Genomic DNA, 23,483 nt, shown 5'->3' on the forward strand with positions numbered 1-23,483 from the left:
ATCCAGGCTGTGATTTCACAGTATCATTGTCAGTTGGTTCTGCAATAGACCTGTAGGAACACACTTAGAATCATAGAATAGTTTGGGATCAAAGGGACCTTGAAAAGTCATCTAGTCCAACTACCCCTTCAATGAGCAGGGACACTAGGTAAGGCTACTCAGAGCTCAGTCCAACCTAATATTGAATGTTTCCTTGAATGGGGCATCTGCCACCTCTCAGGGCAACCTGTGCCAGTGTTTCACCCTTCTCGTCATAAGAAGTCTATTTCTTACATCTGCCCCACCTGTGTCAGAGTTCCATCCTATCTGGGAAGCCACCAGCCTGTCCTCCTATTCTGAAGGGAGACTGGGTCCTTCCTGACCCACTGTTGGAGAGTCCAAAGTCCTGCTGGAGTCTGCATTTGGTATAAGCCACTCCTGAAAGGAGTGACTCACTGGGACATGTTCAGACTTGATTTGTCTAAGGAGTGTCTTTCCAAGCCTGTGAGTGAAAAGGGCTGGTGGTGAGAAGGTAAAAAAAAAAACAAAGCAATAACACTGCTGGGGTTATATAATATATTGTCTTCATGGTAAAGTTGTTGAAGAGATCTCAGACTGTGCGTACATTTCTCAGGCTGTGTGGTAAAACAGACATGAAACTGTCGGTCATGCAACTGTTTGCCCAGAGAAGGAGGGAGGGGAAGCATTTACACTTGCAAATGCTGGAGTCCGCTGCAGCATCAGGGAGTGGGGTGGGGGGAGGGAATGTGGTGTCCCTGAGTGCATGAGAATGTGTCAGTTATAAACAGCCCAGACCACAATCTTTATTTTAATATCCCAAGCTTTTTGATCCCAGATACTTCAATTGCCCAATGAAATTAGTTTCCCTCACCTTCCTCTTTCATCATGGACTAAGATTTCTTCCTCTAGTTGGATCTGTCAGAGAGGAGAAGGGAGCAGCCAGAGATGGCTGGCAATGGTGACTGCTTCAAGCCATTGCACCCTCCCAGCTCCAGGCTGCTAAAGCCAGAATAAAGCTGCTTCAGACCATGGGCCATGCATGAGCCATGCATCACTTAGGACTTAATAGCTTCATATATTTTCTTATAAAAAGGGCTGATGTGGTCAGTTGCTCTGAACTGACAGTTGCAGTCTTGAGGCTTAAAATTGATGTTCTTTTTGTTTTGCTTTTTGGTTGAAGTTCGCATTGCTTTCCTTTTGTATTGCAGCTGGCCCCAGCAGTGTCTGGGGAAATGACCTCATACTATGGCATAGAGACTGGACTCTAGCAAACTTGGGTGGGGTGTGCTGGAGTCTCCCAAGGCCTCAGGGGCTTTCCAGCTAACAGAGAAGATGCCATAGGAACAAAAGCATTGCCACATTCGGGTGGCTGGGGTGGACAGTAGTGACAACTGAAGGGTCACAAAAACTGCAATAATGTGTATAGGTTCTTTGGCAGTGACCAGCTGGGGAAAAAATGGTCTCAGAGCACTCAGTAATGAAGTAGGCAAAGGTAAATGGGAGCAGATGTATGAGGACTTGTGATCTCCCAGATTATCTCTGAAGGCAGATTTCATCCCATTTGCTTTCAAGCATGTTCACAGTGCTGGTAGCAACAGGATATAATAAGAGCCCAGTTCTTCTCTTCCTTCCCTCCCCCCTTGGGCACTGGTTTCTATTGCCAATGTAGATGGTGTGCAACACATGGCACAGCGCCTGATTTGGAGGGGCTGCCAGTGCTAGGCTCAACTGCTGGCTTATTCTTGAGATTATTAACTATAAATAGGCTTGGATAGGAATCTATCTCATCAGTTATCTCCTTAACTTAAACATAAACTATATTAGAGCATTGTGCACTGATACATGCATTTATTATTTTTATTTATTTTATTTTATTTTATAAATTACTGATAAATTAATTACAGTTGCACTGAAAAGCAGCAGCCAGATAAACATAGAATCATAGAATCAAAGAATGTTAAGGGTTGGAAGGGACCTCTGGAGATCATCAAGTCCAACCCCCCTTGCCAGAGCATGATCACCTAGGGCAGGTCACACAAAAATGCATCCAAACAGGTCTTGAAATTCTCCAGAGAAGGAGACTCCACAACCTCTCTGAGCAGCCTGTTCCAGTGCTCTGTCACTCTCACAGTAAAGAAGTTTTTCCTCATGTTGAGTTGGAACTTCCTGTGTTCTAATTTGATGCTGTTTCCCCTTGCCCCATCACAGGGCACGGCTTAAAAGAGACTGGCCCACTCTTCTTGATACCCACCCTTCAGATATTTGTAAACATTAAAAAGATCCCCTCTCAGTCTTCTCTAGACTAAACAGACCCAAGTCTCTCAGCCTTTCCTTATAAGACACATGTTCCAATCTGTTAATCATCCTCATAGCTCTCAGTTGGACTCTCTCAAGTAAATCGCTGTCACTCTTGAACTGCAGAGCCCAGAACTGGACACAATACTTCAGATGTGTTCTCACTAGGGTAGAGTAGAGGGGGAGGATGACCTGCTGGACACACTCTTCTTAATGCACCCTAGGATACCTTTGGCCTTCTTGGCCACAAGGGCACATTGCTGTCCCATGGATAACTTGTTGTCCACCAGGACTCAAAGGTTCTTCTCTATGGAGCTGCTAAATCACAAAGCAAAATGTTTGCACTTGCCTGGCTAATGAATTTTAAATGGAAAATGTTTGGTCATATTTGTATGGGTTTACTTAAATTTACATTACATTAATGTTCAATAAAAGGGATACAGGTGATTCTTTTGCGTAATGTAAGTTTGGAAAATGTTTGAGAAAGGAGTTGTAGCTCAATTACTGCTTTTAGCAAAATAATTAATAGAATTTGAACAGGTTTGGACTTGATTGCACACTTTATTCCTCATGAAAAAGGCACATTTATTAAGGCTTCAAAGTTAATAATTTATTTTTTCACCAATATCTCTTTGTAGAGATACATTGATAAAGGAAACAGAACCTATACATGGACTGCTGTGAATGGCACTGACTACAGGTAACTCATTTCTGTTGTCTGGTTTCTTTTGTGTATTTAAATGCCCATTTTTTTAACTTTGGTTAATATCTTAGTGTTACATTTTCTACACTAGCCAAGTCAAGACCAGATTGTTTTGTGTCCAAGCATTTGGGATTTGCAGAGTTGCTTTACAACTCCGAATTGTTGCTCTGTCTGAGAGCAAGAACCTCAGTCTTCCATCCAACTGTTCAGATTTATCACTAGTGTATTTTGGTGTGAATGAAAAAAGGCATGTTATGATTTATGTTAATAATAATACTTTTTCTCCTACTCCATGTATCACACCATACTTTGTTTCTTACTGCACTCTTAGATTCCTCCCCTTGTTTCATCTTTTCTTTGCATTGTCTCCATGTTCTTGCTTTGATATGCAGATCAAAAAAGAAGTTGCTGTATTTTATTCTAATAAAAAAATGTTACATGTTAGGTGCAAATCTTTTTCAGCCACAGTCACTGAGATCATTACTTTGCTAGCCTTGATGTCAGATCTTAAAGGCAGGAACTATGCTACTGATCATCTCCAAAGTCCCTATCTATTTTGACAAGTTTTAATGAATTAACACTGATACTACATTGAATATGAAAATAATATGGTGAATGGCAACAGGAATAATGAAGTAATGGGTAAAAGCACATTTTCCTTTGAATGCAAGTTGGTGCGTATGTTATTTCAAGCTCATTAAAGCACACAGCTCTATTACATCAGAAGGAATGTAGAAACTTGACATTGTCCAAAACGAGTTAAGGTTTATCAAGTCCCAGAAAAGTTACAGTACTCTGGTTAAAAAGTAGGTGGTACAAGTATCAGGTCCAATTTTTATCAAAACAATATTTTTATTGTGGTGAGTTACAGTAATCCTCAGCCAAACTGGTTCCCAATTTCTGTTATGTTCTGCACAGGAGTACAGCCAAGGAGAATGCAAACATGAATTTGTATGCAACACCAAGCAAGTCAGTTTTAACAAGAGAATGTAAATGTTTATCTTTTATTCAGCATCCCATTTTTCTGTTGAACTACGTCTATCTTTATATTCTGTAAGAAAATAATTATTTTTTATCAGACTATGCTGTCTAGCAATCAGTAAAGTAATAAATTTGATTTATATGACTTCTTCTTACTGAGCTATCTGGCATGAGATACAGCAATAAATCCATGGAGTCACATTGCAGAAACCTATTAAACATAAAATTATAGATTTTAATTAGCAATTTCTGCTAGCAGTAACTGTTAATGGCAGGTAAACTGCTACTCATTTCCCTAGAGGAGAATTGGTAGGCAGCTATCACAAAATATTCAGCAACCTCCCTCACATTCTTTTTAAATGGCAAAGGTATCATTAAAGGTCATCTCATTTATGGCTCAATTGTACAACTTTTTAATGTTACTTTCTGTGGCTACCCATTAGGAACCATTGCAGTTCCACAGTCATGAAATCTGAGAGCAAATATTAAGAATGTGAAGCAGGAGATGATACCTGTTTAATGATTACTCATTCCTTCTGTCCTTTATATGCCTTTTGAGAACTGAACTCTTCTACACAGGAATTTAATTTAGTGGCAAAAAAAAGACTTTCTTTTTTATTGAACAAAAATAAGTGTAATCTAAAAAAAAGCACATTGCAAATGCTTAGCAAATCTTAAAATTTTATTACATAATGATGTCAAATTTCTTTTAGTTGTGACTGCATGATTCAAGAAAATATCTTGCATCTTGAACGTGATGTGAGTTCAAGTACTGCCAGATACATTTCCTAAGAAATAATGGTAGTTGTTAGTAAAAGGAGAGTCTGTCATTATGTGATGCCTGCAGGTCAATGCAGTACTTACTATATGTGTTTTATTTATTGTCTGATCACTTTGATTTATGTTATGTTGGGATGCTAAATTTGTTAGATATAAGAAATAATATATTTTATTATTTACAATTGTTTGGAAATCCCTTTTTTATCCATTAAGAAGTCCATTTATGCTGAAATGTTTAAATAAGAATGAACATAAAACAAGAGAACTTCAAGACCAGTATGAGCCTTCTTGTATCTATTAGAAAGTGTGAGCCTGGGATGTCACTATATGAATATCTTGTCTTGTGATAATCCAACTTCCAAACTTGTTAATTGCTTTCAAAACAGATAGAAGCTGAAACTGGAAGGCTGCTACAAATAACTTAATTGCTTTACTTGTCTTTTTTCTGTTGCAGTTTGGCATTGGTGTTACCATCATACAGCTTTTATTATATTAAAGCTAAAATAGAAGAACCAATAACTCAAGCCAGATGTAAGTACTGTGGAGGTCCCCTGGCTTTGTCTAGTATTGCCAAGTCTCAGATTCACTTAGAAAAGCAAAGTTTAATATTCATAAATTTTGTGGAATTCACTGATGTTATCATTATGCACCCAGAATCTGCAGCAATGATTCTAAACCATTAAAACATCCCAGGTACAAGAAATATTCTATAAAGATAGAATATGTGCAGGTCCCCCAGTTCCACTGACAATCCCTTACCCCTTTGCTCTGTACATGTAGAATCATTGCTTTGTGTATCTTCTGTTGCTGTCATTTTAAGGGTCTGGATACTAATTCCTTCATTCTAATAGCTAAATGTAATGAAACAGACCAAGTGGTAAAGCAGATTTTTGTTATTTTTACAGTAGGTACAATGTCATATTTAACAAATTACCTCTATTGCCTGTAGAAATAGAATAATGCAAAAGCATTGTTTGGTTTGGCTTGTAGCTTATTTTACACTGTAAAAATAGTTTTAGTGGATGTTTGGAATATATTTTTTGAATTAGACTAATTTCAAGCCATTTACAGATTCTGAACAGATAGTTGAAAATTATACTTGTGAGTATTCAAAAACTTTTTGCTGATTAGGTGTAGCTTTACTGTAGACAAAACAGAACCTGTCACAGACTTTTAAATTTATCCAAGTGTTACAATAAACTTGAACAAATAAGCAGTTAAACAAAAAGTTAGAAAAAAACGTGTGAATCTCTCTGACTGGCATAGATGCTGCTAGTTTAGAGAAAAGCACTGTTGTCTGCCATTGCCTGCTACCTGTGAAGCAGAATATGGCATAGTTTTAATAATCAGTGATTTCATTTGTAACTTGTCAAGTAGTAATAGCTTAAAATTAAAGTTTTAGTGAGTTAATATAGTTCTCTTGATGGATTAGATCATCTGGTTTTGCACTTCTGTCAATATAATCTGCAAAACAGAGCCCTGAAATAGACACAGTAGATAGAAGGTACTTGAGAAGTAATTGAAAAGGACATACTCTTCAGTCTTCAAAGGTGTCTTTTTTCCAGACTACAGCTGTATGTAAATTGAACCTTTGATCTATCTATGTACAATATTTTTATTCAAGGGGCTGTTTGAATAAAATATTGGTTTGTGACCCCTTTTGCTTTACCCTGTTTTTTTCTGTTTCCCTGCTTTCTCTTTCTGATGGATAGTGGCAATCAAAAAGGGCAAGTATATTCTTGTTGCTTGATTTCCTTCTGTTTACTGCAGTTGATATTTTTCACTTATATTTCTGTTCCTACTGGATATTCTCCTCTGTATCCCTCATCTCAGGATTTTTCCCATTATCATTTGGTACCATAGCAATAGAAAAAAAACACAAAACAACACAAAAACAACGATGTGAAGTGTTTTTCTGTTTACATGCACATTTCAATAACTTGCTAGTCTCTTAATCCTTCTTTGTCTGGTACTACTGGTGTTCAGTGACACCAGCTTTTAAAGCCATTATTTTCAGCAGCACTTAAAGTGATTCTTATGTGGATGAGTTTCTAAACTTTATTCTAGAAAATACTAGAAACATTTTCCTTCATATTCTAGCAACTCAGTATCCCAAATATTTATTTGTATCAGATTGTAATTCTAATGAAAACATTTAATGTGTTTTCCTGCTAATGAAATGTCTTATCTAAGTAAGTTGGTTAGATATATTATTGTTGCCAGGTGTATGTTGTATATAATATTTTCTTCCTATACTGAAAAATACTGACTAGTATACTACATATTAGTAGGAAAGTGTATAAAAATGAACATTTATTTCTAAATTCATGGATGCATGAGAAAGATAGTAAAATATTTTTTAAAGAAAAATTACAGCAAAAAGCCTGGTTTCCTTACTTGATATTTACTCTTCATCTTTGTAGATTCAGAAACCCTGAAGCCTGATCATTTTGATGAAGCTGGCTATACCTTTATAGCACCAAGGTTGGTTAATTTCCCACTAATAATTTATTAAATTATTAAATTAAGGTATTAAAGTATTATTTCAGCAGTAAATAGGTATTTGATCAGATTAATGACATTTGTAAAATACAGACTTGACCAATACATTTAATTCTAGTAAAAAATGTTAAGTGAAAGAGTAGTTATTAAATCCATGTTTTACAAGATCAGTCTTTTCTACTTGCTAGAGTGTAAATAGCATCTTCAGTCTCTGATTCTTTTTTATATTAATTGAAGAGAGCTATATAATCTGAGATGTCATCATTTATTGATGTTTTCAATTGAAATCTTAAGCGTCTGTTCATTTCTTGTGATGTGTCTTTTAAGATTTTACAGTGGTGTACCTTAGCTTCTCATTTGTAAAACTCACAACAATTTCTTGAAGTGTCCAATTTCTTCAAGTGTCTATTACTTAAGCATGGATTAATTTTTGGTTCATTTAACATAGAAAATCATTGAGTCATTGAAAATTCGTTAAGCCTTTTCATGTGAAATTGCATAGCCCTTGTTGCTCTTGTAAAGGTATGTTTGCAAAGGAAACAGGGCATGGTACATAGTTTTTAAACTTAAGTTCCTTTAAAAGCTAGTTATGATAAATAAGGGAAATGATCTACCATCAAGATGAGTTAAGAATTGTTGCACTTCTTATTTAGCCAATACATTTCTGTATCCTTTGAAATTTACACTGTTTGAGACTGATTTGTATGCAAAACATAGTCTTCAGTCTTTAAATGTATTTACTGCTTAGCTGTTTAATTAATTTTTCTAAAGGGCTGAAACTATTGGTAATCAATTGTACCAGTTAGGAGTTTCCAGCAAGCCCCTAGTTGTTAGACTGATGTACATGAACAAAGTCTATTTGATATGGAGCTCCCTTGAAACTGAATGTAGGTATAAGGCAAGTTCTGCCTGTAGTCTTTCAAGATCATGGTAAAGTACAAAAAGCGTAATAAGGTAGTTTATTCATGTGAAATACTTGAGCAGACTTCATTTGTTCGTAAAATTAATCTAATATAAAAAGCTTATTTAAAAAGAGAGCTCCCTGCTTTACTGCTGAATACTCTCTAATTTTAATTAAAGTTGTTTAATGTCAGTCACCATCTAATATTTGCCTCCAAAATGCCCAGTAACTTTTATTATGCCTGCTTGTATTCCATGAGTCGTCCAATGATAAATTGCTTTATTTCATTATATTATGTAAAGGACAGTAGTTTACTCTTTATCTGTTTTGCCTATGTCAGAACAGAGAGCGTTCATATGTTTATGTGCTGTGTACCCTATTAAAATTACCTTTAATACTTCTCAGAAGATAGGATCTCATCCCATAAAACTGGCCTTTGTGGAGTGGCTATGTTTTAAACAGCAGTCCATGTACTTTCCAGTACAGTTTAATCCAGGAGCAGTCTAAATTCACTGGGCATTTTCTTGTTTAGTTTACAGACTCTATGATCTCCTAGTCCTCAGTGCTTTTCCTGAGAATCTGTGCCCTGTCTCATACGTGGAATTTTCTTATCATGCAGATTTAAGCAGGCACTTTGTTTCCTGTAGATGCCTAAACTATTTATTCAATATGATCAACATTCTGTATTGACTATGGTAGTCAGTTGATGTACTATTGCCAGCAACCTCACTGCAGTTGCACAGTTGGTTGGATTGCAAAATTGCTGAGCCATATTTGTTTGCATTAGTAGCATAGGAAACATACCTGAGAAGACCAATGTTTTCTTGTTTTTCAGAGAATACTGTAATGATGTCAAAAAATCAGAAAACAACACTGAATTTCTATTAAATTTCAATGAATTTATTGACAGAAATACTCCAAATAGTCCATCCTGTAAGTATTCTTCTCAAATCACTGACATTTTTCTTTAGGAAAATATTTACTCATAAATGGGAAATGGTCAAAGGACAGCTTTCATGCACAAATGGTGTGGGGTTTATTTTATTTTATTTTTCAGTAGAAATGCATCCAGTGTTGGACTTTGCAACCCAGGGTAGATATTGTAAAATTAGCTTGCATTTTTTTAGGTTCATTTGAGAATGTTTAGAGGGCATTATGTATCCAGTGTTTTCCATATTTCCCTTCAGCATTATGTTCTAGCAGCGAACAAGTACCAGGGTTTTTTAGTACACTGAACCAAAGTAAGTCTCAAATAAACTTCAAAATCTTGTAATGAAATCTTCAGGCTGCTTTCTTGTCAGCTTTTCTAGCAAATGAAGTAAAGGAGCTGAGAACCAATATAATCAATAACCAGAATAAAAGATAAGGAATTTCTGTAGCTGATTCTCAAGTTTGTTAGAGATCTCCCTTGAGCTTCAGTTGCTTAAGACCCCAGATTCATGCGACTGCTGCAATGGTGAGCACTGGGCTTTGGGAAGGTGCTCGCCTGTTGAAACTGAGCCTTAAACGCGTTCCACAATAAATGGGCAGTTATTTGTCTGAATGAACTATCAGTAATGTATTAAAGTCTAGTTCTCATGAAAAATTCAGTGTTTGGATTTATTTGTTTATGTGTACAAGTCTGTTTAATATTATGAATAATTTATAAGCAGTTGGAATAAAAATTGTCTTGCATTCCCCAAGTCTTTTTACTATACTGTTGACAGGCACTGCAGATCAATAAGAATCTCTCTGCTAGACCATGTAACTAAAGGAGAGTACACTTAGATGAGATATCTTCTGACAAAAGGCTATTTTTTGTGCATGTATGGGTATTTGTTGTTGAGTTTAATAGGGTGATCTTTCCCATTGACACATCATTGACTGACAGATATTTTATTTGGTCCCTTGACTCAATCTTGCACATGAAAGCATTCATTAAACCAGTTAATAAACGCAAATTCTAGCTTAATATTCACTGATTACATAAGCTAATATTGAGGATACATTTTGTGATACTGTAGCATGCACTAGGGCTTAGTAAGTATGCCAAAATTATTGCTAGATTTAATTTTTAAATCCACAACAAAATTCACTTTATTCCTTCTTTTTGCTAATAATGAAGTACCTTAAAAATTGTCTCCCAAATAAGTAAAGCATGTTGACGAGAAGAAACAGTGGGAATGGACATTATCTCAGCTAAAAATGCTTTTCAAAATGAATAACTAATAAAGTCCCCAAATTGAAATAATGTATATACTATAAGTTTTTGTTTTGTTCTATTTTTATCCACCCCATCCAACTTTAAACTTTTTGAGTTAGCCAGGGAGACACCAACTACCTCTAACTACCTCTGTCATTACTAAGGGGACAGTAAGAGCAGTTACTTACCGGAGAGTAAGAGCCTGCTTGTCTTCAACATCTGCTTTATTGAAATTGAGTCACTTTGTGGAGATGCATGCAATACAAGGGGATCCTAAACAAAAAATGCATCCATTAAAATATTAGGAGTCTATATCAGCAGAGATAAATATCACTCCAAGAGACACATTTTGATATTTACATTCAGATAGAAGATCAATTGAATTTCTAGAAAAATGGATATGCAGCAAGTCCATCCATATTTCATCTTGTGAGATTTTGTCATTGCTTCCAGATGAAGAAATATTTTTAAAACACTGCCCTAACTTATATTAGATACTGTACCATGGCAGCAGGCATGCAAATCATTAAAACAGGGACTGTGAGTCTGTGGCATTTGAGGCAGTTTGACAAGTTTATCTAGTGAAGCCATGTAAATATATCTAATGAGAATTAAATTACTGTATTAAAATTATATGAGAACAGTCCTTCTTGCTGGTGAATCAGAGCTGCTGGCTCTGGGCATAGCATGCTCACACATTCAGGCTTCAGTGATTTTATGAAAAAGCCTTTTTGCTAAACCTTGTTAAGCTTTTCAGTACCCCAATACATGTCCCTGTTGATCTGTTTTGTAAAAACAGGTTGAATTAGGACTTTTTTTAAAATAAAAGATTACTATGATTTTTCTGGAATACAAGCCTTAGGGGAAAGCACAGAGCTTGTCATGGCTCTCTAAGCTAAAGTGAAGAAAAGTTAGGGGGTTTACTTTTCCCCAGAAGGAGTTTTCAGACTCCTCAGCAAGGCTGAGCAAGTGGGGTTTGGCAGAATTCAGAGATGCAGGTTCTGGTCATGGTTCTTACACTGATTTACTGTGTGGCATTGAATACCAAGAGTCAGATTTTCCCTTTACATTATTCAGCTCCTATTTAGCCTTGTTTTGCTTTCCATAGTAAATCTGCATTAAACTATATGCTTGCTGTTCATCATTTGTAGAACTATCTCTTGCAAATTAGTGTCGATAAAGATGCTTGAGATGCCCTGATTTCAAGCCATCTTTTCAAAGATACACCATTTTAAAATGGCATACCCACCTAAGATACTCATTCAAAATTAGTTTAGTTCCCTGTACCCATTTTCAGTTAGCAAATACAGGGTTTTTTTTACAGAGACTAGGACATATATTATATTGAAGTTGAATTCTCTCAATTTTTGTAGTATGTAAGAACATGCACAACTAAGCATTAAGTGTTGTTTCATTGCATCACCTGAGATAAAAAGTATTTAAATGAAAGCATGCTTCAAAAATAGTTTAATATCCAAATTTAACATGGAGACTTTGCAAAGCTGGGACCTTTTCTTTCATCACCTTGCTTATTCCTATGACACAAAGGTTTTTTAGAATGCAATGAAGAAACAGCTTAAATGAAATCAACTGTTTCAGAGAAGTCTATTTAACAGTAAGTACTTGATGTAATTTTAAGTTAGACACTATGTGTGATAGAAATAGGACAATTTTTGGGGCTGTAGCATCTTGGTAACTTAGAATTTCATTTTAGCCACTTAATGAAACCCCATGTCATATGGTTTTAGATTACTGTCTTAACTCTTTTTGGTAGGTAATACAGATATGGTCATTAGAGTTTTGCTGGATGCAGGATTTACAAATGAACTTGCCCAAAATTATTGGAGTAAGCTGTCTCTGTAAGTATCCTTCTTCTTGGCTGTCATTTTTCTAAGTTTGATAACAAAATAATATTTGTGTGTGTGTGTATATACAGATATATTAATGCTTACACAGGATAGGTATTTAATTCATTTATGCACTGAAATAGCAAGCCTTGACATAGGAACCTGTGAGAATTTCAGTCAATTTTGAATCTAATTTTTGTTTACAGTGATGGTGTTGTTGCACAATTTGTTGTTACGGATGGTGGAATTACTAGAGTGTTCCCAAAAAGGTAAGATTATTCTAAAATAGTAGAATATGACCATTTTGAAACTGGAAAGTGTAGAATAGTACCTAATTAATGTATTGAATGAAAACAACTTCTATAGTTTAATCTGTATTGATAGGTATGAAATTAATGGGATGTCTTCTAGCCTTGCAGTAGTAGTGGGGCCATTCTAATCCCTAATTACTCCCAAGCACTTGCTTCTTTGGCAGGCTGGCAGGTTGCAAATACTTTAAAACAGTTGGTGATTTGTTTTTTAAATGAATAAGAGCAGACCAAATGGTCCATGGACTTCAAGAGAAAAATGTATCATTGGAAAAAGGGAACATGGAAGTGGTCATGTAATAAACTAGGTACCCCCATCAGTGACTGAGAATAGTGGGGGCACCAGTACAGATATACATGGAAATGGTAAATCAATCTGTTTGCTTAGATTCTTCAGTGTTTCTCCAAGATGGGAAAATGCCAATGATTTTCACTCCTAAAATCAATTTCTTATTTGTTTTGGTGTTATTAGTGATCAGACATTGGAATGGAATGGACTGCCCAGGGAAGTGGTGGGGTCACCATCCTGGAGGTGTTTAAGGAAAGACTGGAAGTGGCACTTAGTGCCATGGCCTAGCCTATGGGGTGGTGTTAGGTCATAGGTTTGGGGGAGGGAGAGATAAAGGAATTACCTCTGTAAGGAGAGGAGACCTCATTCTCTACAACTACCTGGAAGTTGGCTGTAGCGAGGTGGGAGTTGGTCTCTTCTCCCAAGTAATAAGTGACAGAACAAGAGGAAATGGGCTCAAGTTGTGCCAGGGGATATTTACATGGGCTATTGGGAATAAATTCGTAATTGAAAGGGTAATTAAGCACTAGAATAGGCTGCCCAGGGAGGTGGTTGAGTCTCTGTCCCTGGAGGTGTTTAAGAGACATACAGATGTGGGGCTTAGGAACATGGTTTAAGCACTGAACTTAGTAGAGTTAGGTTAATGGTTGGACTGATCTTAAAAGGTCTTTTCCAACCAGAGTGATGCTGTGTGATTCTGTGAGAGTCTTTTGGGATGATTTCTCAAGAGACAGCATGTTTTATAAAGGTTTATATTTTGTTGTAACTATTTATCTCAATATATCTAAAAAATATTATGTATTATTTGTGTTGTTCCAAGAATGTTATTTTTTTATTATTTTTTTTTTTCCCCAAAAGATTTTTTAAATAATTACATCTGGCGGTTAACTAGTAAAAGCTGACAAAGTCTGAGGACTATATGAATGAATCTCATAATATTTCCAACTGTGAAACATTAAGGAAAAAATCCTGCAGCACAGCTTTTATGTGACCCTAACTATCTTTTTTTTTTAATCACTATTTTTTTATGATTAGGGCAGGAGAAGATTGGATGGAAAATGCTGAAACATATGAAGTCAGCTTCTATAAACGTAGTTTAGATAATGACAACTATATATTCACAGCTCCGTACTACAACAGTAAGTCATCACCATTTTGAAATGTCAGAGCTAGCTAGTCCAATGTAAGTGTACTTATGGAAGTTTCTCATACCAGTTGAGGTCACTGACAAAGGATGCAAGTAGGACACTTCTTAAGGAAAAAAAAATTAGGATGTCACCCATTATTCAGGAAAAGGTAGCTATGAGGGCACTAAACAAGGGACAGCATAATTTGTCATTGACTCTGGTGGCCCTCTGTATGTTCACAATGAGCAAATCTGAAAACATGCAAAGTACTGGTGGTCCTTTATTATACTGAAACACTGTTTCACAGAGATGCTTTGGCAAAATTATTTTAAAAGGAAGCAAGAGATAATTGCACTCAGGGACAATAACAGCACCTAAAAAGCCATAATTGAGCTGAGTTCTATATACTTCTTCAGCACCAAAACTGACTTGGGGGAGCAGGTATAAGGGTCCACTCCACTGTGTCCATTCCACTGCTCTTAGTTTAAGCTTTGCTTTTGAATTCTATCTCAAAATGCTATTATTCACCAAAAACAGTTTGTCTGAAATACTGTGGTATTTTAAAACTATATATGCGCAATAGTAAGTGCTCATGGCTGATGTGACCAGGATTAACCTTGCAAAGCTCATCTGAAAGCAGATGCTACCACAAATGACATGCTCCTCTCTTAAACATATGGGATCTTTTATTGCTGTTATTTCATACTTATTTATTGCATCTTTTCTTAATAAAATATTAACAAGGTAATTAACTACATTCCCTAAAGCCTTTGTTGTTCCTCAAAGAGCTCCAGGGAATGTACTTTAACTTGCTTTTTCATACTAAGCAGTGTTGAAAACAAGCTGAAGTCCATTACAGAAGTAATTGTTGGTTAGTGAGTGGTGTCAGTATACCCTGCACTGAAAAATACACAGATGACAGCAGGATAAAATCTTTGGCTCTGATCCTGGTTTTTACAGAGCTGCTCACATGTGTTAAGCTATTCATGGCTCTGTTTGCAGGAAAAAAAAAAAAAAAAAAAAAAAGGCTACAGTAACTTTATGAAGCAGTGAAATTGTGTACAAAAAGTGAATGAAGAACAAAAGTTAACAGAAGTATTCCTTAGTCATCCAGATATTGATGATCTGAGCTATTACAGGTGACAAATGCATGGTACAGCTTTTGAATGAGGATTTTTTAAAAATCATTCTGGGTATTTGAATAATCATTGCTTGTTTCAGAGGAAGAGGCTTTTATATTACCCTAATTCCTTTTTTTTCTTTATTTCCCCTCATCTTGGCACTCAGAAAGTGGTGCCAATAGCTATGAAACAGGTATTATGGTAAGCAAGGCTGTGGAAATAACGATTAATGGGAAGCTTCTGAAACCAGCAGGTAAGAAACTTGAAATGCTTTAGTTATTTGTTTGTTACTCAACAAAGAATTAGAAATTTAATTGAGATTTCAAAGGAACTTAACTTTATATAACATTCTTTTCTCTGAGACAGTTTTAATCTTGCTAGTAGAAATCAAGCCAAAGATCTGGCTGTGTTTGAGTAAGAGTGCCTAATTTATTGGTCTCATGAAGGATGTTGGTGGTCAGACAACTGAGCAAAACTCATATTTTATCCTTTTGTGGTTTAATAATTTAGATGTTATTATAGTTTTCCCACTTTTTTAAGGATTCTACAGTTACCTTTTTTTTTTTTTTTCATTTTACTAAAAAAGACTTTCATGTATTTCTTGTTAGTTGTTGGAATAAAAATTGACGCAACCGGCTGGATGGAAAATTTCACAAAAACCACAATCAAGAGCCTGGTAAGCAATTGACCAAGTCTTTTTTGAACTTTATTTGCATTTCTCAAAGCTTAAGATGCAAATAGGTCTAATAGCTCTGTGTGCCAGAGTCACAGTGATGTGTAGTTGCCAAGCAGTTGTGGTATTTAAATCACCCAAATGCACAAAATGAATCTATGTTGAAATCGGCAGTGTTTTGTATGTGTCTTACTTTCATAATTCTAGAACATAGATAAAGACAAAGAAAAATGACATCTTCCATCCCTCCTAAGATTAAACTGTAGCAATTGATAAAATCTGCAAAGTAATTGTTTTTTAAACAAACAAACACACACACATAAAAAAACAGAAAAAAGGTGAATCTATTTTTATTTACTGTGCAGGATGGGTAAGAGTGAATGGTAAGGATTTATATTGCAGAATTACCCAGTAGTTTTTAAACATCATGGTACAATGAAAGGACAGAGACAGTTATCTGTGTATGTATATGTTGCAAGAAAAAAAGAGAAGTGTGTAGTAGTCAAAGCCATGAAAACTAACTGGAGGTGGTGGTTTCCTTGATCATATGGGAATACTTATGCTTTGAGACTGGTGAAACATTTCATGATCAAAAGAGCTGCTTGGCAGTGTGTTTTCTGCGTTTTCTTTCCATACCCCAAACACAGGGTAGTGTATGTGTTCTTTCTGTTTTATTCTATAGTCCCAGTACTAACATTCTGACACATCCCCTAAACTATTTATCTCTTAATATATTGAGCATTCTTCAAAAGGGAGATATATCAGAGTCTTTATGAAAGACAGTAGAGCTGTTGTTAATTAGTGCATACAGGTTGTTCACAGAGATCATTGTAATAACCAGCATACACTGAAAATTAATTTTGATTGATGTACAGAAATGGAATATTAAATCACTTTTCCTTGTTGTGATTGATTAATATAATTGAAAAATACAGAGGTTTTTTTAAACACTTTTGTGAAGATTACTGTACTTCTGTTTTTTAGTGCAACAGTGAAATCTGTGGCTGTGAGAGAAACAGTATGGTAAGAATATGTTCAATTTATTAATATCTCATAGATGATGAAAATTCACTCATTCTTTCTAGGTTTATCTAAGACAATCCATTATTATTATTTGAGCTTTAATTTTGCAGAAAACGGTAATTTGTGACTTGAGAAAGATATTAAGATTAGGAAGGGAGGGGGTGAAAGATGGTATAAAAGTCAGGTGAAGTAGGTGTTACAAGAATCATTGCAATGAGATTTTGAGAAGTAGAGGAAAGAAAAAAGCAGAGTAAGAGCAATAGAGAATGATGTGAAGAAAAATGTGAGAAAAATGTAATAGTAATTTTCAGAGCAAGAGGCTCCTTTTGTTCAGAATATCTATTTTGTTCAGAACATCTATTTTGTTCAGAATATCTATTATCCTTTTCCTGAGAAAAGGCAATAATTAAAAAAAAATATTAAAAAAGTAAAAAAGAACACTAGAAGAAGTACCTTAGGGAAGGGTAATTGCAAACTGAAAAGCACCAGAGTATGTGATGTGCCCTTCCAACAGTCATTAGTCATCCTCCTTTTCTCTGTTTCCAGCTAATTCAGGCTTTGGGGATCCCGTAGCTCTGCCAGCAATCAGGGGAGCCCAGCTTCAGGGGCAATCACAGTATCAGATTCTGCCATGTGCTTAAAAGCTTTATTTGCTCTGGTCTTTCTTGAGCTGTTTTGTGGAGTGTGAATGTGATTAAATGCAGGAGTTACAGCAAAAAGGGTACCCTGGGAGGTTATCTATTTGGCCTCACTGCTATCTCTCCAATCTCTGATTGTGAGGATCTTTTATGAAGTGCAAAGCATAGGGAACCAGTGGGCTTCCCATTCCTGCACCTGACACCTGGAAGAAACTCACTACAGTCCTTGGCTAGCGAAAACAAGCGTGACTAGCAAGCTGAGAACCTGCCCTTAAGACTTCAACCTTTAAAAGCTGCAAATGGAAAATGACTTTAAGCATAGCTGGAGCACATGGGAAGTTGTAGCCCCTTTGTATGAGTTGAGATGCAATCATAATCAGATTTAATAATGATATAGCACTCTTTGAGCTAACAGAGTATTGAGCAAATAAGAATTTACAAAACAACTTTTATGAAATTAAGCCACAAATAAGCCTTTGATCTGCACAAACTTTTATAATACTGATAATGCTACTTATTATAGTTTAACATCGGCCCTTGGCTATGGGGTTGTGATTTAGCCTGAGCCACACAGATCTGAAGATCCTTCTGAAGTGTTGAGTAAAAAATAGCTTCTTACAAAGTGTTCTCTTGACAAATGCTTTCTGCAAAACATATTTTACATTCTTATCATAGCATGTGGACTGTGTTATCCTTGACGATGGTGGATTTCTTTTGATGTCAAATCGGGATGAATATACACAGCAGGTATGTATATTCTTAAGGACAGAACATGAAACACAATAGGAAGAAGTTCTAGGAAAACAAACAAACAAACAACAAAAACCAAAAAACATTTTGCTTTCAACTTATGCTAAGAATAGTGTTTCTGAATCACAAAAATTTAGCTGTATTAAAAATCCAAGTCATTTTATTAATCTTTTTCATGGTCTTATTTATGGTACGAGATGCCAACTACCAAGTTGGGTTCTTTGTGGTCCACCCTTGGGCAGGTAGGCTGCTGATGAACCTACAATGTTGAGAGCAAGTACTATGGAATCCTCACACCTTCTTTCCCCTATACCTCTTGCTCTTCCCCAGGCAGGATGGTCTCATTCAATAAAGCATTTAATGGTTACTGTCTTAACTGGACTTCTCCACCCAAGCTTTTAGGAGAGAAATAGTCAAACAAATAAACAAATATGTTAGCAGCACAACCGGCTGAGTTGTGTAGAGGAAAAAGTAGTGGAGAAAAAAATAAATCTGAACAATTTATTTTTGGAATGAGAAAAACATTTGGAAATACTTTACTGATCTCCATATATTCTCCCTCATCAGATTGGAAGATTTTTCGGTGAAATTGATCCTGGTCTGATGCGAAACCTGATTAACATGTCCCTGTATGCCTTTAACAAGTCGTATGACTATCAATCAGTCTGTGATCCTGAAGAAGAACCAAAGCAAGGAGCTGGACTTCGTTCTGCTTATGTGGTCAGTAGCCCCTTGTGCAGTGACTGACATTGTCTTAAACCTGCGCAGGTTTTTATAGAAATAGCATAATCTCTCTTCTTTTTTTCCCAGCCTACGATAACAGATATTTTGCATCTAGGATGGTGGGCTTCAGCAGCTGCCTGGTAAGTGCAAGTGTGTCAGAAATCTCTATATCCAAAATATAAATATTCAGTAGTTTGAGACTGTATTGGTCTCTTCCCGCCCCTCTAAACTGCTCCAAACCTGCATTTTCTCGTGGCCAGAATTCTTAGTTCCAAACTCCTTGGAAAATTCAGTGTTCTGTCAATAGTAGAATTCCAAACTACTCTTGCCAGGTTTTGTGATTGTGTGTTTTGACTCTACCAATTCAGCTTCAGGAAGAGGAGTTGGATTAATGATCTGAGTCTGATTGGCCAGTGTGAAGGTTCAGATTAAATTATTACATTTAGAATTATTGATCACTTTGTTCACTATTTCAGAAGATCATCTACCCATTTTTTTAACAAGAAGTCTTAAGAAAATCAATTTTTGCTCTTCAGTGAATCATTTTACAAAACACAAGAAGTTCTCTATTTAAAAACATGTAAATAAGTCTTGCTTCAGACTTCAGGATAGTATGTTATCTGATGTCACTGAACTGCTAAAGATTCTCATGATAATTATTAGTTAGGTCTTTGTGAAAAGCACTATGGAACTATTTCAAAGAAGAAAATATAAGTAAAATAAATCCTTTTGGATAATTTTATAGTCATATGTTCTAGAATTTTCTGTAGCTGAGAGGAAAAGTTGGTATATTTGAGCAGTTGTGTAGTTTTGGAGTTGGCCTTAAGAGAGGTAGGATTGCACTAGTAATTCGGTCTATCTTTCACAATCACAAGACTGGAAATATTTTAAAAAGAAGAATCAATTTAGAAGCTTTTTTTTTTAATTTTATGTTGATTTGTGCATTGTTTATAATAGCCAGAGAAATAATTTTACCTAGTTCAGAGCCATGTAGATAGACACCCCTACCAGCTACTGAATTACCAGCTGCTACACCCCTACACCAGCACTACATTGGGATAAGTATATGAAGACTGTCTGTTCCTTTTTCTAAGGTTTCATTATGATTGTTTTTTACAATAATTATCACACTGGAATAAATTGCTGACTTTATGAACCTAAGAGTTAAAATACATAGCCGCTGAACAAACATATAGTAATTTTCCCATGGATAGCACTAAGAATATTGTACGTTGTTTTTTATTGTTGGTTACATTTTGTTAACAGCAACAGCTAAAATTTCAGTTTTCTTGGACAACAAAAAACCTCAAAAACAGGAGATGGGCAATAATCCAGAAGAGAAACTTGAGATCTTCTCAGACAGAGAAACTTTAGTTTATCAGTGTTCAAATCAGACTGCGTGGTCTGGACTCAATTTAGACCTGAGGTTTATTTTGTGTGATGTTTAACTTGAAAGCACCACATGAAAGTACTTTCTGTGGACATGTTTTTTAATGGAATCTAGGTCAGAAGCAGGCAAAGAAAGCCATTAAGCAAACTGAGAGAAAAGGGCTGACCAAAAATGGATTCAGTGAGGCACCTGGTGAAAGCAAATGCAGAGACAGAAGAGAAATCAGGTTATTAAATAAAACTATAGTGTTTCAGGCTACAATGTGGGATAAAGAACCATTATCCCCATAAGGGATAATATTCAAAATTTATATGGGATACATCAGCATTTAGTTAAGAGGGTACGTATGGTTTCTCCTTCATGCTCTTTTAATGCAGAAGATTTTAGTTTTCCCAGGCTTCTTTTTTTTCACTCAGTTCTCTGTAAATTCTGTTGAATTCTCATGAAATATTACTATTTTCTGTCAGCAAATTGCATCACTGTTGAATGGCATTCATCCATGACGGTTGGTGCGCTGTCCATCTAATGATTCAAGGCACAAAGCTGTGGATTTGGATCCAGAGCTCCTACAGGCAATGCCTCCACTGGAAAGGAGACAGGCAGATTCAGTTTCTTTACACATGGATCATGTTGGATAAGGATAAAAAAATGGAATCCTAGGAGTTGAATGATATTATACAATCCGTTCTCTCTGCAGAGAAAGAGTTAGTGCAGACCAAGATGAGAAGAGATCAGGTCCTATTTGTAGGTAAAAGCAAACCTAAAACATCATGTCAGGAAACTGTAATTTGAGAAGGTTTATGCATAAGAGGGAGTCAAGGAACCTAACTGTTGCAACTCCTGTTTTGACAAGTTGCTAGAGGAGAAGGGGGTTGTGTATGTGGCAAGCTGGTACTTGTTTCAAGTATATAAAAAGGGAAAAAATGTGATCATGAGTGAAAAAAAATAAATAATTAAATAAATGGAGCACTTGAAGCCTGAGTGCTTTGGAAGTATCCAGGAGAAAAATATGTTCCATACATGAAGAGTAGTAATAGAGATGATATAAAAGACAAGCACTAGAGTAATAATTTTTATAATATACTTGTAAATATTCCAGTGTTCATCTTCTTCTAAGCAATATAATGAGCCTTTATCAGTGTAAAGTATCTAATTCAGGAGCATTTTCCCTGGGTGTGTTCAAAGGGAGTTGTGGTTGGTTTAAGTGTTAGAGGAATATCAACATGCCTCTTCCACCTCTCACAGAGGTATAACCTGGGGGACCTGAATGGCACAATAACATTTCCATTAGGTGACTCATGGGCACAAATGATAGGAAATCTCAGCAGTAGAATAAAATTTAATATGAAAGAATTCCTGGGAGAAAGTGTGGAATGAAAACCAGAGTCAAACTGTAGGATTTAAAGAAACATGGGTTTAATAACTGGCAAAAGCTTAATTAGTCATGATGATTCTGTTACTTATTTTTCTGTTACTTACTTACTTTGATTTGGGTAGTGTTTAAGGACCCAGTAAAATATAAAGATGATCAAAAGCCTGTCACAAATATGTTGTCTCTCTGTGTTCAGGTCTATCTTACAGCAGCTGTTTTTGAGCTTGACCTTTCCACGTTTCCTTGAGGCAGGTAAGTCAAGAGAATGTTAAAAGAGTCAACTTTGAGTGAAGTAGAAGGTAAGAATCTATGTCGGGGGCCATATTTGGATCTCCCCATTGCATCTGTGACTTAAAAATGTCATTGGTTACTTACTTGTTTTCTTCTTTCTGCCAGCTGATATGGAAGATGAAGATTTCAGTGCTGCCCTGTCTAAAACAAGTTGTATCACTGAGCAAACTCAGTATTTCTTTGAAAATGATGATAAATCTTTTGGTGGGATTGTAGACTGTATAAACTGCTCCAGGTAAATTTTCTTCAATATCAATAATAACCTTTTTATATGTATTTATTTTACAAAATACACTATTATAAGAATTAAAAAAATGTTTTGGATTAATTACACTGAACCTACAAAGCAAACAAAAAAAGTATAAAGGCAGTAAAAGTATAAGTTGCATTTTCTTTGCATTTATTTAGAATGAATTTTTATTGTAATAACTGAAGAATTATAGAAATATTTTAGTCATTTTTTTATTTTATAGTCTGTAAATCTCCATCAAAATTGTTTTGTTTTCTTTCTCTGTTACAATTTGTTTTCTTTGATTACATTAACTTAAAGGCTTTCTGCAGTGTCTAGAGGAGTTGTGTTTTTCTTCTGTATTCTGGTTATTTATTAGAATTTTTGATGGCCAAGAAGATAATTGAATTTATCTTAAAATTTACCTTCTTGTCAATAGTGGTTCTAGTCAATAGATTTAAGAGCTGTGGTTCTTATTAAGCAAACTATGTTGTTTTGTGATAAAATTAATTACTCTTCAGGGGCCATGAGCCTATTTGACGTGATGTTTAATGTTATGTTACAAAAACTGAATACTTTAGAAACAGCAACTTAAACCTAGTTCTCTGTTTCATACAGAACCTTTCTGAGTTGATAGTTTGCATACATAGAATCTTATAATTATTTTGGTTGGAGAAGATTTAAGATTAGGAATTTCTGAAAATGTCTGAAATTAATATTAACAGTCAGATTAAAAACCCCTTAAGACAGTATTTCAGGCCAGAATAGAAAGACAGAGGACACTAGAAAATTAGTAACACAACCAAAATACATGGACATTTTTTTTTCCCACTTCTATACTTCCACCTCCATGTTGCTACTATGTGTTTGTGAGGTACCTGGTTGTGCAGAGAACTCATTAAGCTGGATGTTTTGTTTTTGATTGTGGGTTGTTTGCTTTTTTTTAATTTGTAAAGTTTTCAGAAGAGTTCTTTGCTTTTTTTTAAAGACTTATGAAATCATAATGCATCATTATTTCAAAAATAGTGCCACAGTGTGGAAATGAGTATGAGAGGACAATTTATGCTGGTTAAAACAACCAGAAATATCCTTACCTTTATTATCTCAGGCATTAAGTGTAGTATCTGTAGCTTAAAAATATACCGCTTTCCATTCAGTTATTTATAAAATGAAAACGACACTAATTTAAAGGCCTTTTTTTGGAATGGTATGTGCGTAAAAATACTATTACACAACCAATACACAGCACACCTACATTAAAACTCTTTTTCATCCTTCTTACAGACAGATTTATGTGTTGGGGTTTTGTTTTTTGTTTCTTTTGTGTTTGGGGGGATTTCCAGTGTTGTTAGGGAAAG

General features: G+C 35.5%; 1 protein-coding gene across 1 annotated transcript in view; it reads left to right on the top strand.

The window, feature by feature from the left end:
* The window catches only part of CACNA2D1 (calcium channel, voltage-dependent, alpha 2/delta subunit 1), a 151,733-nt gene that overhangs the window by 115,555 nt on the left and 12,695 nt on the right, over window positions 1-23,483 (top strand). Inside the window, exons 17-31 of the mRNA XM_010001804.1 lie at window positions 2,934-2,995; window positions 5,214-5,290; window positions 7,183-7,243; window positions 8,998-9,095; window positions 12,119-12,203; window positions 12,398-12,460; window positions 13,824-13,927; window positions 15,203-15,289; window positions 15,645-15,712; window positions 16,694-16,732; window positions 18,046-18,117; window positions 18,688-18,840; window positions 18,931-18,983; window positions 21,802-21,857; window positions 22,002-22,131. Coding sequence (XP_010000106.1) covers window positions 2,934-2,995; window positions 5,214-5,290; window positions 7,183-7,243; window positions 8,998-9,095; window positions 12,119-12,203; window positions 12,398-12,460; window positions 13,824-13,927; window positions 15,203-15,289; window positions 15,645-15,712; window positions 16,694-16,732; window positions 18,046-18,117; window positions 18,688-18,840; window positions 18,931-18,983; window positions 21,802-21,857; window positions 22,002-22,131 — 1,208 coding nt within the window. The remainder of the gene's footprint in view (window positions 1-2,933; window positions 2,996-5,213; window positions 5,291-7,182; window positions 7,244-8,997; window positions 9,096-12,118; window positions 12,204-12,397; window positions 12,461-13,823; window positions 13,928-15,202; window positions 15,290-15,644; window positions 15,713-16,693; window positions 16,733-18,045; window positions 18,118-18,687; window positions 18,841-18,930; window positions 18,984-21,801; window positions 21,858-22,001; window positions 22,132-23,483) is intronic.

The sequence above is a fragment of the Chaetura pelagica genome, unplaced genomic scaffold (genome assembly GCF_000747805.2).
Source record: "Chaetura pelagica isolate M959 unplaced genomic scaffold, ChaPel_1.0 scaffold137, whole genome shotgun sequence".
NCBI classification, from domain to species: Eukaryota; Metazoa; Chordata; class Aves; order Apodiformes; family Apodidae; genus Chaetura; species Chaetura pelagica.